Source organism: Octopus sinensis, linkage group LG5 (genome assembly GCF_006345805.1).
Source record: "Octopus sinensis linkage group LG5, ASM634580v1, whole genome shotgun sequence".
Lineage (NCBI taxonomy): Eukaryota > Metazoa > Mollusca > Cephalopoda > Octopoda > Octopodidae > Octopus > Octopus sinensis.
Window position 1 is genome coordinate 51,018,401 of NC_043001.1, and position 19,618 is coordinate 51,038,018.

The 19,618-nt window shown below is 37.5% G+C and overlaps 1 protein-coding gene across 5 annotated transcripts in view; it reads left to right on the top strand.

Annotated features, from left to right (window-relative positions):
- LOC115212292 overlaps positions 1–19,618 on the top strand; it is a 284,252-nt gene that overhangs the window by 139,944 nt on the left and 124,690 nt on the right. For all 5 annotated transcript variants that reach the window (XR_003881705.2, XM_029781135.2, XM_036503427.1 and 2 more), the window contains 4 exons: positions 2,175–2,420; positions 7,992–8,189; positions 15,834–16,045; positions 17,907–18,108. Coding sequence is in view for 4 of the 5 variants with exons in the window: in XM_029781135.2 (XP_029636995.1) it covers positions 2,175–2,420; positions 7,992–8,189; positions 15,834–16,045; positions 17,907–18,108 (858 nt within the window). In the remaining variant the exon portion in view is untranslated. The remainder of the gene's footprint in view (positions 1–2,174; positions 2,421–7,991; positions 8,190–15,833; positions 16,046–17,906; positions 18,109–19,618) is intronic.

The window sequence follows — 19,618 nt, forward strand, 5'->3', positions numbered from 1 at the left end:
TGGTGTGTTTACATCCCAGTAACTTAGTGGCTTGGCAAAAGAGACTAACAGAATAAGTACCAGGCTTAATGATAAAGAGTACTGGGGTCAATTAATTCAGCTAACATTCCTCAAGGTGGTGCCCCAGCATGGCCAAGTCTAATATCTGAAACAAGTAAAAGATAAAAGTAAAAAGAAAATGTAAACATTTACAACTCCAGTATTGTGAATAATACACAGCAAACTTTGAAACAACACAGGATAAATAAATACCCCTTTCTTGATATTTAATATAAAGTAGATGAAAATGTATTTACTTTTTAGTCCTTTAGCGTTCAGATTTATTTTGTCAAATGTAATGTTTATTTATTCACATTGTTTTCAATTAAACATGCATTATCTCATAGCCTTTGTATTGTGATGATGTAACTTTTTTATTTTTTGAGAATGACATTGTAAGGTAAGTGTGAGAGGACAGATATGGCTGGTTTGGACATAAAACATGTAGAATATTTTAGCCAGATATGGTAGGTTTAAATGCTAATGGGATATACTAAAGAAGAAGTATTTATTAATTGTATGTTGCTTCAAAGTGGATAGTATATTGAATTACCAACTTATATATTGTAAATTCAAATTTGTTGTATGAGTTTCATTATATTTCATGTTAGAACTATTAATTCTAGTTGCTTTTGTTCCTCTTGCTGTGGGAAATATGCCACAGATTTTGTTTGGGAATAATACGAGGGGCGTTCAATAAGTAATGCTCCTGACCCACTTGCAGTTATTTGATCTAGCTGAAATTTTGCATGTACAATTATTTATATCTTTATAGATTGAGTGGCAAATTACAGCTCTGAAATAATTGTGGTTTCTGATTTACAGGTGTTTGAACTGAGTCAAGTGTGAAATGGAGCCTGTTGAGTGTCGAGCAGTGATCCGGTTTTTGTATTTGAAAGAACGCACACCACGGGAGACTTTTGATGAAATGAAAGTAACTTATGGTGATGATACCCCATCATATGACCTTGTAAAACGCTGGCATCATGAATTCAAACATGGTCGGAACTCTGTGGAAACAGCTCTCAGATCTGGTCGCCCCTTTCTGCCATTGATGAGGCATCTGTCCGTGATGTTGAGGCTGCCATTTTGGAAGATCGACGCATAACTATTCGCCAAATAGCCCATGAGGTCAAGATTAGTACCGGGTCTGTGGAAACTATCATTCATGACCATTTGCATACGCAAAAGGTGTCTGCCAGATGGATTCCCAGGTTGCTCACTTCTTTCCAGAAGCAAGAACGTGTCGATTGCTCGAGGATGAATTTGGAGATGTGCCAAGAAGATGAGTCAAAATTTTTCAAAAGACTGATTACACAGGATGAAACCTGGGTCCATCACTATGATCCAGAGACCAAAGCCCAGTCAATGCAGTGGACACACCGTGACTCACCTCCTCCAAAGAAGGCAAGGGTGCAGCCCTCTGCTGGCAAGGTCATGCTCACAGTCTTCTGGGACCAGGACGGAGTACTGATGACAGATTTCCTGGCAAAGGGTGCCACAATTACAGGAGCCTATTATGCTTCACTTTTGAGGAAATTAAGGGAAGCTATCAAAATCAAGAGGCGGGGCAAGATCAGCAAAGGCATACTCCTCTTGCAGGACAACGCTCCGGTTCACAACTCGCGTGTCGCCAGATCAGAAGCACAGGCGTGCGGCTATGAACTCATCCCCAATCCCCCCTACTCTCCTGACCTTGCACCCTCTGATTTTCACCTCTTCCCAGCCATGAAGTTGTTTTTGAAAGGAAAGCGTTTCCCAGATGATGCAGCCTTGATTTCTGAAGTCATGTCGTGGTTGGAGGACCAAGCTGGGGTCTTCTACAAAAACGGTCTTCAGAGATGCATCAAACGATGTGAGAAATGCGTAACTCTGGGTGGTTCCTATGTAGAAAAAGACTAATAACTGTGCCAAGTTTCGTTGCCCTACTGCTATGGGAAGTGGGTCAGGGGCATTACTTATTGAACGCCCCTTGTACATATGACATACAACAACTACAAACTTATTTAGGCAGTGGTTTATCTCTCATTGGCTTGACATTATAAGGAAACTAGAGTTAAGTCTTCACTCCTTTAGATACTTGTGAATTATAAAAGGATGAATTTTAATATATTTCTTTCATTATTCTGTTATAGACCACGAAGCTCCGGAAATATTCTGTCCCGGAGATCAGGAATATTTTCTGCAAACAAACAAAGTGTTAAAGAAGGATGACTTTTTAGTAAATGCTACTGATAATTCCAATTCAGTAACTTTGACTTTTGAACCAGAAGAATTACACCTTAAGTATAAGAAGTCTTTAAGTGTTTACACTATGAAAGTAACTGCCACAGATCCATCAAATAACACAGCAAGTTGTTATATCTTTGTTAAAGTTAAATGTAAGTTTCTAAATTATGATTTCTGTTTTCTTTTTCAATGTGTGGAAGACTCTGGGGTTTTGTGGTGCAGTGAACTGACACCCCCACATGTGACTGTCAGTAGATTGGGCAAATCTTATAAATAGATGAGTCAGTAGATGGCGCAGGAGTGGCTGTGTGGTAAGTAGCTTGCTTACCAACTACATGGTTCCGGGTTCAGTCCCACTGCTTGGCACTTTGGGCAAGTGTCTTCTACTATAGCATCGGGCCAACCGAAGCCTTGTGAGTGGATTTGTTAGACAGAAACTGAAAAGAAGCCTGTCGTATATATGTATATGTGTATATATACATATATACGGAGTGGTTGGCGTTAGGAAGGGCATCCAGCTGTAGAAACACTGCCAGATCAGACTGGAGCCTGGTGCAGCCTCCTGGCTTCCCAGACCCCGGTCGAACCGTCCAACCCATGCTAGCACGGAAAACGGATGTTAAACGATGATGATGATGATGTGTGTGTTTGTGTGTCTGTGTTTGTCTCCATCAACATCGCTTGACAACCGATGCTGGTGTGTTTATGTCCCCATAACTTAGCGGTTCAGCAGAAGAGACCGATAGAATAAGTACTAGGCTTACAAAGAATAAGTCCTGGGGTCGATTTGCTCGACTAAAGGCGGTGCTGCAGCATGGCCACAGTTAAAATGACTGAAACAAATAAAAGAGTAAAAAAGAGAGAGATAGTTCAGCTCGAACTGTGAGAGCATTAGCTTCGTTTATTGATTCTGCATAGGAGTATTGGATTGCTACTGTGTGAATGGTTATAATAAGGTAACCAACTGCGTGGCACCTTGGGCAAGTGTCTTCTGCTATAGCCCCGAGCTGACCAATGCCTTGTGAGTGGATTTCGTAGACGGAAACTGAAAAGAAGCCCTGTTGTATATATGTATATATATATGTGTGTGTGTTTGTGTGTCTGTGGTTGTCCCCCTAGCATTGCTTGACAACCGATGCTGGTGTGTTTATGTCCCCATTACTTAGCGGTTCGGCAAAAGAGACCGATAGAATAAGTAACTGGGCTTACAAAAGAATAAGTCCTGGGGTCGAGTTGCTCGATTAAAGGCGGTGCTCCAGCATGGCCGCAGTCAAATGACTGAAACAAGTAAAAGCGTAAAAGAGTAACTCTTGATACATTGCTTATTGTTATACGGTTATGTTTGGTACTGGGATATATTGTTACACATTCACATCAGATATTGTCACGGACGATATAACAGGTGGTGATGTTATAACAAGTTTATAGTTCTAAGATCTGAATATTGTTCTAAATACATAAATGGGAGGATATATAGTGCTAACAGTTGTGTTGCAAAGAACTTTCTGGGTATAGATTTGTCCTTGCTGTCCCTCTGTCAAACCAGACAATTAAGGATCAAGCAATAAATCTTGTCTCCCTCCGTCAAATATGGATAATCAAGACAATTCTTGTTCCATTTCAAATTTAAGTATATGTAAGCAGGTCTTTAAAAATTTTGTTTGACCCTAGGTCAGACAAGTTTGAGCACGTTTATGATCAACTAGCGTGCCTGGCCTATCCATCATGTCTTCTTGTAGGACGCAATCTTGTAAAGGTTCTTTTATTAACACATCTTTACACACACACACACACACTTTTGCCTTTTATATATATAGGTAAATCAACTAGCCCTTCCCTGAAAATTTCAGTCCTTGTGCCTATATTAGAAAGGATAATTATTATTGTTATTGTTATTATTATTATTATTATTATTATTATTATATTATTATTATTATTATCATTATTATTACTATCACTATCATTATTATTATTGAGTGAGACAGCTGTGCATGACACTGGGGTAAAATATACGAAGCCTAGTTTACCCATCATGACTACCCATCTGATGAAGGTACAATAGGCACATGCATCACGACCATATGTGCACAACATGGTGATCTCATATCACCAACCCAGATAAACAACTCATGACCTAGCAGGTGGGGCCCAGTTAGAATTTCTTCAGGTCAAGGAACCCAATGCATTCAAAAGGTCCCTGAATTATGGTTTTTTCAGGGTATTGAATGAAACACCCATGTTTCCAAAGGTGAATTATTCAAAACTCAAAGAATTCCTCTCATCACATGGTTATGATGCTCCCCACTACTTCTGCTCATGATCAGAAATACACATATCATCAGCCAACAAGGGAACATACCCAATTGGTTAAAGCCAAGCAACTGACAAACTAATCTGTGGTACTGAGCAGAATATTTGCTGTAGCCCATCTTTCATACCAAGACAAAATATGTACATAATAGCACTTCCAATCAATTAAGATCAAAAGCCATGAGAGCCAGTGGCTGGTGCTGACCTCCCTCCTTCTCCTTCTCCTCTTCCTTCCCATCATCATCATCATCATCATCATCAATCCAACTGTCATTGTCATTCTAATATACATCCATTTTTTTGCCTCCATGCTAGCTAAGTCTGTGTTTCATATGACATACAATAATCCCAATTAACGATGTACATTCAAACTGTATGAATAAACTTTCTCACATCAGATCCCATAAAACTTACCTCATATCTTTCCTTTCTTCATCTGATCATGCTATACTACCTTGATCACTACACTACACTACCTTGATCACTACCTTGATCCCTTCAACTGTAGGTTCACAACTTGTGGTTTTCACTTAGCACTACGTGTTCATATCCATACAATGTCTTTTAATCACTTCCACTCAGGTACATCCATCTCACTCATTTTTCCCTTCTTGTCATCTTTTGTGTCTCATACTAATCACTGAACCTAACCCATTGTCATCAGAATGGAATCTCCATGTTTTCCCTGCTGTCATCAGCATGCAGTAATTCAAAAGGAACATTAACTTCACCAACCTTGCAAGCCCACCCCTAAAGGCCAGCAAAGGTTTGGGTAGCTCCTTCCTTTAGGTCAAACCAACAAAAGAAAAAAGGTAAAAGAACCCCACAAACGCATTCTGTATATATTAGTTAATTGCCATCTAATTTCTCAAACACACCTACCTACCCATGTATATATATATGTATATTATCATCATCATTGTCGTTTAACGTCTGATATGTATAGGGTAAAGATCTCCTTCAGTCATGAATGACTCTGGGATTACACCTAGAAAGTTCCCCTCCGAGGTACAAGAGCAGGCAAGGTTGTTTATGGAAGACCAGCAGTGCCCTTGCATACAAGCCTCCCCTCTCCACACCACTCATAATATTCAAGGGAAAGGCAAAGGCCGATACAGCTTGGCACCAGTGACATCACAAATCATTTCTACAGCTGAGTGAACTGGAACAGTGTGAAATAAAGTGTCTTACTCAAGAACACAATGCACAGCCTGCCTGGGAATCAAACTCACTACCTCATGATTGTGAGCCCAACACTCTAAGCACTGAGCCATGTGCCTTCATCACACACACACACACATAGATAAATCAACTAGCCGTTTCCTATATAAATATAGGTATAGGTAATCAACTAGCCTGTCCCTGAAAATTTCAGGCCCTTGTGCCTATATAGAAAAGATTATTATTATTATTATCATTATTCAGTAGTTATATTTTTATAGCGTGCTTTCACTTCACTACCGAGCACAGCTCTGTGTGCCTTAGGTATGTGCTGTGATTTGTTGTGATGCTCTGATGGTTATTGTATGGAAAGTGTTCTGCTTAGGATGTGTGCAGTGCCTAGTAGTGCAATTTTCTGTATGTTATATGTGTTTGTAAGTCCTGGTGTTTTTGTTATGTATTTGTCTGAATATTTTTTTTATCATGCCTAATGTACCTACTATGATAGGAATTGTTTCTGTTTTTAGATTCCACATTCTGGTTACCTCTATTTCCAGGTCTTTGTATTTTGAGAGTTTCTCCATTTCTTTTAGAGACATGTTGTCATCTGCCGGTATTGATACATCAATTAGAAAGCATTTTTTTTTCTTCATGATCTCTGACAACTATATCTGGTCTGTTGGCCTTAATTTCTCTATCTGTGTGTATCGGCATATCCCAGAGTATGGTTGCTTTCTCGTTTTCTGTGACCTTTTCTGGTGTGTGCCTATACCATCTTTTTTCTGTTGTTATTCCATAATGTTGGCATAGCTTCCAATGTATGTAGGTTCCAACTCTGTCATGTCTGTGAATATATTCCTTCTTAGCCAGGACTGGGCAGCTAGAGATAATATGAATTATTGTTTCTTGTCCATCTCCACATATTCTGCAGTTACTTGTTATATTTATTATTATTATTATTGTTATTATTATTATTATCATCATTATTATTATTATCATTATCATCATCATCATCATCATTATTGTTGTTGTTGTTGTTATTGTTATTATTATTGTTATTGTTATTGTTATTGTTATTATTACTATTATTATTATTATTATTATTATTATTATTATTATTATTATTATCATTGTTATTGTTATTATCGTGTGATAGAGTAGCACATGTTATCAAAGTGACATGGGGTACAAATATACAAAGCCCAATATGCCCATCATGACTACCCATCTGGTAAGAGTACATCAATCATATGCTTCACAACCACATGCGAGTGACATGATGACCTCATATCAAGATAAACAGTGCATGACCTTGCAAATGGAGCCCACTTTCTTGGCTTATTAATAACCTAAAATTCATTTTATATTAACATTCAGTCCTTGAATGAATAATAAACTCATCCTCTTTCCACTCTTCACTAATCTTCTGTATTTAGTGCCAACATCTCACTACTATGTTACATTTAATTTCTTACACAACTCCTCACCAGCCCCTGCTGTTTGTCCCTGACTGATAAACTTTCACTGCAGCCATCTATGCCAGGGTTTAGTAAACAGACTGGAGATGTTTTTGTATCTTGCAGGTGAAAGGTTAAAAACAAAATGAAACTATAGTCTTATGAAGCTATAAAAACAGCTTGTTGATTTCTTATTCACATTTTTTTAACCCTTTAGCTTTCAGATTACTCTGTCAAACATAATACTTATTTATTCCCATTGTTTTGAATTAACCATGCATTATCTTGTAGCTTTGAGATTTCAATAATGTGTTTGTTTATTTTTACCAGTTTGAACATAAAACAGGTAGAATATTTTGGCTGGTTATAGTTGGTTTAAATGCTACATTATTAGTGGTAATGACTTTAGAATTGCTATGTACAATATGTAACATATATTGTTTGTTCCTTCTCAAGCCATCGCTGGTTCATAAGGGCCGGTTTCCCGGTTTCTTTGGCATATAGGTTCCGCACCTGGATGGGATGCTGGTCGGTCACAGGTGAGCTGCAATATGCAGGAGGAAAGAGTGAGAGAAAGTTGCAGTGAAAAAGTCAGCAGAAGTTCACCATTCCCGGTCTGAGATTTGAACTTGCGATCCCTTGACCGCGAGTCCACTGCTCTAACCACTAGGCCATGCGCCTCCACAATATGTGACATGACATGCAGTGATCACTTAAAAATGGAGGTACCAAGCACTTTGGAAATTTTTTAAAAAATCCTTTATTATTAAATATTTTTTATATTTTTGTTTGCAGTTAACAGCAGCGAAATATGCAGAGCTGAAAACCTCATCTTAAATGCACTATTGAATTGTTCAGACATTCCTGATAGGGTCAGCTGCACAATATCTTGCAGGAAGAATTATAAATTTTACCATAATATTAGTGCAGTCAGTGAAGTTATCAGCTGTAATTTTACCAATGGATTGAACCGAGAAGCACTTTTTTGTGTTGGTAAGTTCAAGTGATAAAACCAGATATGGAAATACCTAGGTATATATGTTTGTAATCCTTATGTCTTGGATATGAGCCAATAAAATACTCAAAGCTGGAGATAAATCTGAGAGATGAATTCTGTGTTTGAAAAGTATAATTATTGTATTTGCTAGCATACAAGATGTAATCTCACATTAGGCATATCCCTTTTTTTACAAGTATAACGGAATTTTGCAACATTATTTTAGTCACTTAGTTTTACATGAGAGGGGGAGAGAAAGAGAGCTAATATTCAGCAGTTCGACTTGGTAGAGATAACTACACATCCTTCAAAATTCATCCTAAATTTAAGTCAAAAAGAACTCTTTTGATGATGTAGGTTTAATCCTTTAGCATTCAGATTTCTTTGTCAAATATAATGCTTATTTATTTACATTGTTTCGAATTAATCATGCATTATCTCATAGCTTTGAGATTTCAATGATGTGATTGTGTATTATTATTAGAATGACATTGCAGAGTAGGTGAGAGAGGTTGGATATGGTTAGTTTTAACACAAAACAGGTTGAATATTCAGGCTGGATATGGCTGGATTAAATGCTAGAGGGTTAAACACAGTTATGCCTGAACAAAAGATAGGGTGGTATATGCATTTGAAACTTCTTTCATTACAGATCAGTGTAACCAATGTTAGCCTGCACTTAAACAACAACAGCAACAACAAATAAAAGTGAAACACATATGTTTATACAGTAAGCCAGAAATTCAGATAGAAGATGCCTAAACTCCAGTGTTTGTGTTGGATCAGTTGTCTTATTGATTATACTCTCTCTAACTCTACTGTAGTCATACTGCCCTAAAATCTGGTGGGTTGAAAAACATGTATGCATTTTAAAAATAGCATTCATATTATTGTAGGAGATTTAGTAGTTGTACTGAGCTGGTCAGTCAGCTTTGTAAAGGATAATTGAATTGCAAAATACTGTGTTTTTTTAAGGAAACAGTTATGAGGAATTTAATGTCATAGTTGATGATGATGATGATGGTAAAAATTATGTTTACAATAATGGTGTTGATAATAATTTGAACTCACAATGTAAAGAGCCAGAAGAAATATCACTAAGCATTTTGTTTGGCATGGTAACAGTTCTGCCAGCTCACCACCTTAATAATGATAATAATCATCTTTCTACTATAGGCACAAGGCCTGAAATTTGGGAGAAGGGTATTGTTGATTATGTCGACCCCAGTATTCAGTTAGTACATATTTTATTGACCTCAAGAAGATGAAAGGCAAAGGAATTTGAATTCAGAACAAAGATGGATGAAATACCACTAAGCCTAACAATTATGCCAGTCCACTGCCTTAATAATAATAATAATAATAATAATAATAATAATAATAATAATAATAATAATAATAATAATAATCTTTTCTACTCAAGGCACAAGGCTCGAAATTTTGTGGGAGGGGGGCTAGTCGATTAGATCGACCCCAGTATGCAACTGGTACTTAATTTATTGACCTTGAAAGGATGAAAGCCAAAGTCAATCTCGGCAGAATTTGAAATCAGAACGTGATGATAGACAAAATGCTACTAAGCATTTTGTTTGGTGTGCTGACGATTCTGCCAGCTCACTACCTTAATAATAATAATAATAATAATAATAATAAGAAGAAGAAGAAGAAGAAGAAGAAGAAGAATGAGGCTGATGGTGGTGGTCACTCGCATTGATTTTGACATCATATGAGTGTTTGAAGGAAAAAAATTAAGAAAAAAAAAGGATTAAAAAAAAAGCTGCATCTATTTGCAATGGATGTTTGAATGTAATCCAGGCATAGATTTTGCTATGAAGTCAATGGGGACAATGATGATTTTTTTTTTACTTGGGATTGGATAAATGTATCTATTGATTACAAATAAAATTCTTTTATTGTTCTGTTTCTTCAACTCAAATTGTTTAGATACCTCATGACAATTAATAATAGTAAGGATAATGATGATAGTGATTATTATTATTATTTTCAATAATTTTAATATGTCAATTTGTTTTTTTTGTATGTACCTGATGCATGTGTCATGCTTAAGAGAAAGAAATTGTTGAAAGAAATTTTGTTGCTTAAATAAAAGTTTTTAACTAGATCTCTTGCAATTTCTGGAAGAGATTTGAAACCATCACCTATGTGTTGTATTACTGCTTCCCAATACCCATGCATACTGGTCCACGGAAGCAGCAATGGTCTTAAAAAGAAAATTAAGATACTTAAATTTGATGTGTGTGTCGAGCAAGGGAGAGAGGTTACAATTTCTCAGTTTTGGTCAGGAATTTTCCAGTTTCTTTTTTTAAAATACTTGGCAGTATTTTACCTGTATTTACATTCTGCATTCAAATTCCATCAAGGTCAACTTGGTCATTCAGCATTTTGGGGTCGATAAATTAAGTACCAGTTGAGTACAGAGTTGATGTGATCAACTGTTCCCCGCCCCCACAAATTCCAGGCCTTGTGTCTATAATAAAAAGATTATTATTATTATTATCATTATTATTGAGGCAGTAGACTGGCAGAATTGCTAGCATACCGAGCAAAATGCTTATGTTCTGTGTTCAAATTTTGCTGAGGCCAACGTTACCTTTCATCCTTTCAGGGTTGATAAAATAAGTATCAGTTACACACTGGGATCCATGTAATTGATTTACCTCTGGCTCCAAAATTTCAGGATTATCTCTATATATATAAACGGCAAAATGTCTGTGTGTGTGTCCTTTATACAAATCGACAATGTTTCAGTTAGAGGACTCACACTTTCTATGGTCATTTAAAACCGTCCAAGGATGGTCGTGCACATCTTTACATTTTCCCAGTCACCCTACAAAGCCATTAAAAAATCAATAGAATTGACTTTTTTGTGAATTTTCTATCCAAAACTCAATCAAAATGCCTGAAACTTGATACACCAATTGAATGCCAGCTAACTGTATGTGATTGGCTGGAGATTTGGACAGTACTTGCATGTATGTGTGCATGCATGCTGCTGTATATGCATGCACTAGCACTATTATTGTTGTTGTTGTTGTTGTTGTTGTTGTTGTTGTTGTTGTTGTTGTTGTTGTTGTTGTTGTTGCTGCTGCTGCTGCTGCTGCTGCTGCTGTTGTTGTTGTTATTATGTTTTGATTCTTGCCGTGCTATTTGCAGTTGTTCTTTAATTGAAAGCAGGCAATAATAAATCATCAAAAGTTTCAAGAAGTGCCTTCTCCTGTGACTCAAAGAGTTAATACTCTCCTTAGAATGCGAACTGTATCCAACGATGCTGTCTTCTGTATCACCTAGAGCCTGGCAGCAGCTCCAATATTCTTAATGTTTTTCAAAGCCCTTGGAAACTGTTCCTAACGCTCCAATTACCACCGGTATCATCATCGCTTTCCTCATGCCCCATACCTTTTCTATCTCATTCCGCAGTGGCTGGTATTTCTCACTCTTTTCTGTTTCCTTACAATTCACCCTCGAATCACCTGATATTGCAACATCTATTATCTTTGCTTCTTTTGTATCTTTATGGATGATCACAATATCTGGCCGTCTCGCCTCTATGGCTTGGTTACACTTTATGTTAAAATCTCAGATTATTTTGTAATGTTCATTTTCCATTACTTCCTCTACCTTGTGTTCATAACATTGTTTGGCTCTCTCGAGGTTTGCTTTATTGCACAACAGCCAGTGGACATATCTGGCCACATTGTTGTGTCTCCTTTGTCTGAGCTAACAACACTCACTAACAATATGGCTTATACTTTCTCCCTTCTCAGAGCACATCCTGTACTGTGGCGAGTCTTCTTTTATCAATGTGATATTTGGAGTAGTTTGTTCTGAGCGCTTGTTCTTTAGTGCTGCACACTAATGCCCCAGTGGGCCCTTTTAAGTCTCTTTTCTGCAACCATTGCCAGGTTCTATTCCAATCAATCTCATCTTTACTCTTCAAGAACTGACTGTGCATTTTATTGTCCTGCTAAATTTTCTTCATCTGCTCTTCCTCTGGTCTTTCTTAAATCATTTTGGATCTACAGCTTCATTCACTTTTTAAGGTTCCCTGCATTTTCACTGCTTCAATCATTTCTTCCTTACTCCCCTTGACATACCAAGCCAGGCTATTCTCTTCTTCCCTTACACAGCCTTCACAACACACCAATCCCTGTCCTCCTTTTTTCCTCCTTATATACAATTTTGACACATCACACTTGGGGTGTGGTTCCTTGTTCATTGTCATTAATTTACGTGTCCTCCAGTCTATCTCTTGTAATTCATTCTTCTTCCAAGATACTATTCCTGCCCCATATCTCATTAAAGCAACCTCCCACATGTTAATTGCTCTAATCTTATAGCAACCATTTAGCTTTGATTGGAGCACAAGCTGAGTTCTCCTCAAATACTCTTTCCTGTACATTTCTTTCATCTTGTGTTCATTCATCTTAGCTCTTTCAATGATACCCAGGTACTTATATCCTTCTTCTCTGACTTCCTTTATCATTTCACAACTTTCCAGCTTGATCCCATAGCTTTTACTGATTTTCCCCCTTTTGAGAATCATTACACCACATTTCTCGATCCCAAATTCTATGCCAATATCTTTGCTAATCATCTGCACTGTTGCCATCAAACTCTCAATTTCTTTCTCAGTCTTAGCAAATAGCTTTAGGTCATATTGTTCTCACAGAGCTTCATTTCTGTTTTTCTGTCCTAGAATATTAATGTTTTCTGGTCCCATTAATAGTCTGCATTATTCTCCTTTTCCACCATGGTTCCTTTAGGTCATGTTGACATTTACCTTTGGCTTTCAAACCTAACTACTGGGCTATAATGATCGAGATTGCATTTATCAGATTGTTGGTATCTGTGATGTTGTGAGTCCTGATATCACCAGTGAAATCACTTTTCTTTCTGACATTGAGTTTCTTTCTGGCTACTTTTTAAACCCCATATAAAAGCTCTGTTCACCAGAGGTCCAAATATCAATGATTTTGTTTAAAATGGATATCTGTTCCTCAGTTCTCTCATTGCTTTCCTGATCAATAATCTCAGCCTCATGCTCGTTTTCTTCCTTCAACTCTACTGCCATAGTTTCACTATCTGCATTCTCTTCCTCATCATTCCATTCACCGCTAGTCTTACTATCCCTAAGCACCTGTCTCTTAATGCTTTCTAGTTCAACTGGAGATAACCATTCATTCTTTCTGATGGCTGTAGCTTGGTCATATAAATTTTGTTCACTTAATTCAAATAGGATTCTGTCGCTCCACACCCTGTGCATTCTTTTCTTATATCCCCTAGCAGGTACTTCATTATCATTTCTCAGATTACCCAGAAAATAGCACTCCATTACAACCACATTCATTTCTTTCATCCACCATCTTTTAGCAGTTACTTGATGGTGACTGGGCCCATGCTGTTCACCCATGGGGCACCCACTGAGCAAGAGACCTTCACAAGATATTCCAGCCTCATTCATGCCATTCTCATTTCTATTTTTATTTGACATTTCAGCACTCACGATGAGGGTTAGTGAATTTTAGGTTGCATAACCATTTGTATTTTTTTCCCATGACACCATCACTGGCAGAATCCCTACCCTAGGATATAGGATTCCTGTAAACCTGGTTACTTTTTAGAGTTTCCGTCTCCTACAAGGGGTCTTCAAGTGTTATGACTGCTTCTGCCTCTTAGGTATATACTATTTTGGTGGCCATTGCCTCATAAGAGTTCATTAGACTTTATATAGGTCTTGCTTTTCTTCCTGTAGGTTATCAAGGTAGCAAGAATCATACACCCTTCTCACAGAGCAAACTTTGTGGGGCTGCCGAGAGAGAGAGAGAGAGAGAGAAGAATAATTGCCTTACTCCCAGATTGGATCCTGGGAAGAGGAGGTGTGGGTGGGAGGATGGGCACATTAGAGTAGCTAGGTAGGAATATTTGATAAACAAAAAAAAAAAAAAAGGAAAAGTGGGAGAAGAAATTTTCAACTGACTTTCTTTGGTATTGTGTTGCTAGCCTCATGGCAAAGCCATCCTTTCATTAGAGTTGCTAGGTAGGAATTATTATTATTATTATTATTATTATTGGGAAAAACTAGAAGTAGTTGATAGCTTCCGTTATCTAGGTGACCAAGTCAGTAGTGGGGGTGGGTGCGCTGAAAGTGTAACTGCTAGAATAAGAATAGCCTGGGCAAAGTTTAGGGAGCTCTTACCTCTGCTGGTGACTAAAGGCTTCTCGCTCAGAGTAAAAGGCAGATTGTATGATGCATGTGTACGAACTGCCATGCTACATGGCAGTGAAACATGGGCCGTGACTGCTGAGGACATGCGTAAGCTCATGAGGAATGAAGCCAGTATGCTCCGATGGATGTGTAATGTCAGTGTACTTACTCGACAGAGCGTTAGTACCTTGAGAGAAATGTTGTACCTAAGAAGCATCAGTTGTGGTGTGCAAGAGAGACGATTGCGCTGGTATGGTCATGTGGCGAGAATGGATGAAGATAGGTGTGTGAGAAAGTGCCAATCCCTAGCAGTTGAGGGAACCCATGGAAGAGGTAGATCCAGGAAAACCTGGGACGAGGAGGTGAAGCACGACCTTCGAACGTTAGGTCTCACCATGGAAATGACTAGAGACCGAGACCTATGGAAGTATGCTGTGCGTGAGAAGACCCGGCAAGACTAGTGAAGCCATAACCCGTGGCCCCTACCTGGGACGTAGTCAGTCCACCTGTGCATACCTTCCTTCCTGTGACACTTGTGAAGACCTGTTGAGGCAAGTGAAAATCAAAATCAAACCAAATCAAATCAAACCAAATCAAAATAGATGAACATCAATGGAATTTGTATCTTTGTGGTACCAGTGCCGGTGGCACATAAGAAAACCATCCGAATGTGGCCGTAGCCAGTACCGCATCGATTGGCCTCCGTGCTGTGGGCACGTAACAAACACCATCAGATCGTGGCCGTTCGCCAGCCTCGTCTGGCACCTGCGTCGGTGGCACATAAAAAACACCATCCGAGCGTGGCCGTCTGCCAGCTTCGTCTGGCACCTGTGTCGGTGGCACATAAAAAACACCATCCGAGCGTGGCCGTCTGCCAGCCTCGTCTGGCACCTGTGTCGGTGGCACATAAAAAACACCATCCGAGCGTGGCCGTCTGCCAGCCTCATCTGGCACCTGTATCGGTGGCACATAAAATCATCCACTACACTCTCGGAGTGGTTGGTGTTAGGAAGGGCATCCAGCTGTAGAAACACTGCCAGATCTGACTGGCCTGGTGCAGCCTTCGGGCTCGCCAGACCCCAGTTGAACCGTCCAACCCATGCTAGCATGGAAAGCGGACGTTAAACGATGATGATGATTATTATAAGGTGGCGAGCTGGCAGAATCGTTAGCATGCCAGGTGAAGTGCTTAGTGGTATTTTGTCTGTATTTACGTTCTGAGTTCAAATGATGCTGGGGTTGACTTTGCCTTTCATCCTTTTGGGGTCAATGTAATTGACTAGTCCCCTCCCCCAAAACTTCAGGCCTTTTGCCTATAATAGAAATGATTATTATTATTATTATTATTATTGTTGTTGTTGTTGTTGTTGCTGTCATTGTTGTTATAATTTTTTTTTGTACTTCCTCTTTACAGAAGAAATATCGAGTAGCTACCAACTAGCTGTTGTGTATGTATATAAAACAGAGAATATTACATGTATACAAAATGAGCTTATGAAAGAAGTTCCTGGTGTATATAAGGATTTTGCCTCACAGCTTCATCAGTTTTATGGTGAAAGGTTTAACATCACAGAACCAAAATCATCTTATGCATCACCAGTTTCAACAGAACTGAAAAATAGTTCGGTAAATGTTCTTAGAAGTTTAATTAATTTTTTTTTTTTATAATTTGCCTTTCTTTTATTAAACTATTTATTTATCTATTTCAATTGTAGAACAATTCTCTAAATGTTGATATTTTGAATTGAAAATATTTCCATACTTCCTTCTAGGAATAAAAGCTATGAAGCACATAAATCCATAAGTAATAGGAACATGAGCCTTTAATTATAGGCATCCAAAATCTCAGTTTTCAGCTAGTCCAGTATTCTGGTCCCTTGTAGATTTCAAACAGTTTTGCTGATTTCCCTTGTTTGATTAACCTGTTAATCCAAGAATTAAGTAGATAAGTCAATTGCCAGATTAAGTAACAGAGAGAGAAAAAAAAAACATTTTCTGTTATTATTACATCAAAAGTTTTGAAATATCTTGTAAACTATTCATCTATATAGAAGCATGGAGATGATGATGATGGTGGTGGTGGTGGTGGGTTGTTGGTGGTAATAGTTGTGGTGGTGGCAATGGTAGCAGAGGTGGTAGTAATGCTGCTGCTGCTGCTGAGGATGTTGTTGCTTTTGTTGTTGTTGTCACTGCTGCTGCTGCTACCATTACCATCATCTTTGTCATTGGCATCATTGTCATTGTTGTTCTTATCATTATCATGATGCATCCTATGATTTCAACATACCCTGGCTTAGATCGTAACATACAATTTAACTCATAGCTGAGATCCTGACATGTACCACTATTCTGGGTTAGAATAGACCTGGGAACAATAGTAGCTAAATAGTAATTCCACACTTCTCAAAATGCTGGAACTCCTGAACAGTTTAAAGTCATTCTCAGGAATCATTGAACCTGTGCAAGAATGGAATGAGATATAAAAATGATGACAGCAATGGAGGCAGTGATGATAGTACTAATGGTGGTGGCAGTGGTGGCAGTGATGTTAACACCAAATCTCTATATCTTTCCTTCTTGAAATCATTATTCATATTATGAATCCCCACAATTCCTGGCCTGTAATAGAATCTCTATGTAGTTGTTATATCTATTATAAATAGCAGCCTCTTCACACTTATATCACATCCTATTGTCTTAAAAATAAGAAGGATACATTAGATAGTATATACTTGGATAAATCGTGCATTTAAATAAACAGGATGTTCTGAGCTGGAGCAACTTTGCTCATAGGTCTGTTAAACATTTTGGCCATTCTCAGCTCAATGTAGTCAATTTGAAATGGTTGAAGAATGTTTATATTTGCAACTGTGTGAACTCTGTGAAAGATATCCAAGAGATAAGCAATGGGGATAAATCTGGTGATAGATTATATCTACTATCCAAGAACAGGAACTGTAACTGTCCTTCCAAAACACTTTTACACAATTTTTTTTAACCAAATTTTCATTCACAGAATTTTGGCTGTATGGTAGGATGGAATCCAAAGCCAATTAGTTGCAAAAGAAATCTGTTAACCACCATTTTTTGGTGATTCTCTGTGAAACCCTTAACTTTAAAAGTCTCCGTTATTTGATTCTTCCTCAAGTAGCAACAAGTGATTTGCATCTCACAATGCTGCACTAGAAATCTTTGTCTCTATTAGTTTTGATAAGTCCTTTGTTTAATGTTGTGTGCCTTTGCCAATAATGTCAATGTAGTTGAGTGATCTTTGTCCAATATTAAAGTGCTGAAGTGTTCAAAAAATGTATTATGTTATGTCTCAGTTACTCTTCATTTGATTTCTATTCATTTGACTATCTAATATTTGTCATTTTACCACTATTAAAATCTTCAATATTTAACTTATTGCCCTAATTTTGTATCTCCAAAATTTTGTGTAACAGACTTTTGAAAATAAACTAGATTTAACTCCTTTTATTTTCAGGTTTATGCGACTGTTCGACTTGAATATAATGGAGATGCTAATCTTTGGAGAAAATTAAAGAGCCACTTTGACTCATATTTTGCAATGAAATCAGGAACTGACCATTTTAACCCTAAATGTGCACCAAAAAAAGAAATTTTAGACAGCATAAGTGGTTTCAAGTGTTCTGGGAATGCAAAGCTTGTTCAAGAAAATAGATGTCGTGAGTAGTTATGAGTAATCTGAGTCGTGAGTTGTCTGTGTGAATACATATCAATTTTCCCTTATCGAAATTTATAATCGGTTGCAATTTGTTTATTTACCTTGAAAAAGGTATCAGGTATTTTCTATGAGTTCCAGCTGTTGTGTTGTTAAAGATCCAAAATACCTGCTTAACCCTTTAGTATTCAAATTACTATGTCAAAACAAAGTGTATAGACAAGATAAAGAAATAAGAAACAACAAGTGTTACAATTCTTATTTATGCACTTTACTTTATATTTATCATAAATTATTTCATATTTTTGATTTTGATGATGTAATTGCTTATTTTTAGAGTGGTATTGTAGAGTAAGTGTGAGAGACCAGATCAAGCAAATTTGACAATAAAACAGGTAGAATATTTGGGTTAGATAAGGCTGGTTTAAATGCTAAGATATTAAAGGGTAACCAGTCTGTTCTGTTCTAGCTCTGTACTAGATCCTTGTCCATAATACTTAACAATCAAAAATTCAGTCCAGCAAAGCTGTAAATAAGAAGCAAAAGCACATATCAGATAACTGCTGTATATAATAGGAGCAAGAATCTCATGAACTTGTAACACTATATTTAAGTCCTTCCTTATACATTGAAAAGATAACAGGAAATCATTCCTATGTATTTTTCCCCAAGAGATTCTTTAATTAACAGGGTTATAAAAAATTTTAACTTTTCATAAAACTTTTATCAGAAATTGTCAAAAATAATATTTTGTTTTACAGTCATCAAAATTTGATAGATTTTCTTTCATTTAATGACCTGCAAAATGACTATTAAAGACAATGCAGCTGGTGGTTTGTCAATACTTATATTTCATAGAATGTTGATGGTGGGCAAGAGTTCTAGTGGAAGACTTGAAGCATTGATGAGGGCCGAATTAACAATTTATTAGAAAGAACTTTCAAATCCAAACTTTAAGGACAACTTCCAGTTATCTTCTTGCCTTGCCATTAAACAACAGATGAGCATTGTCTGTTGGAAGAAATTCCATAAACACAATAGCCCTTTTAGCCAGGCATGTTTAAGATGCGTACAAGCTGGTAAAAGTGTCCTGCATGAATTAGTTCCATGTCTAAATATTGCTGTCTTGTGGATTTATGTTGAACAGCTTTTTTCATGTGTAGGACAGATCTAGCTGTCAACTGAATTCATTATGAAAACTGCCCTGCTGCTTTCCTTTGCCTAAAAAGGGTGGCCAGTTTTCCACTGTAGTGGCTATGATAAAAGAGATGGTATAGTGGATAAGATTAAAAAGATTATTCTTTAACCAAGCCCTGGAAAACCTCTTAAATTCCACTTTATGAGAAAGGTAACGGTAGACAGGAAGGCTCTTTCTTCCAGTGGTTTTGTTGAAAAGTGAGTGAGAGTGGCCAAAATGGACTGTGTAAATAGGCCTGCACTCTGCATATGCCTGCAGGAATGGAGATTACAACTGGGACAGAACACATCTGGTAGTTAGAGTAATACCAGATCAT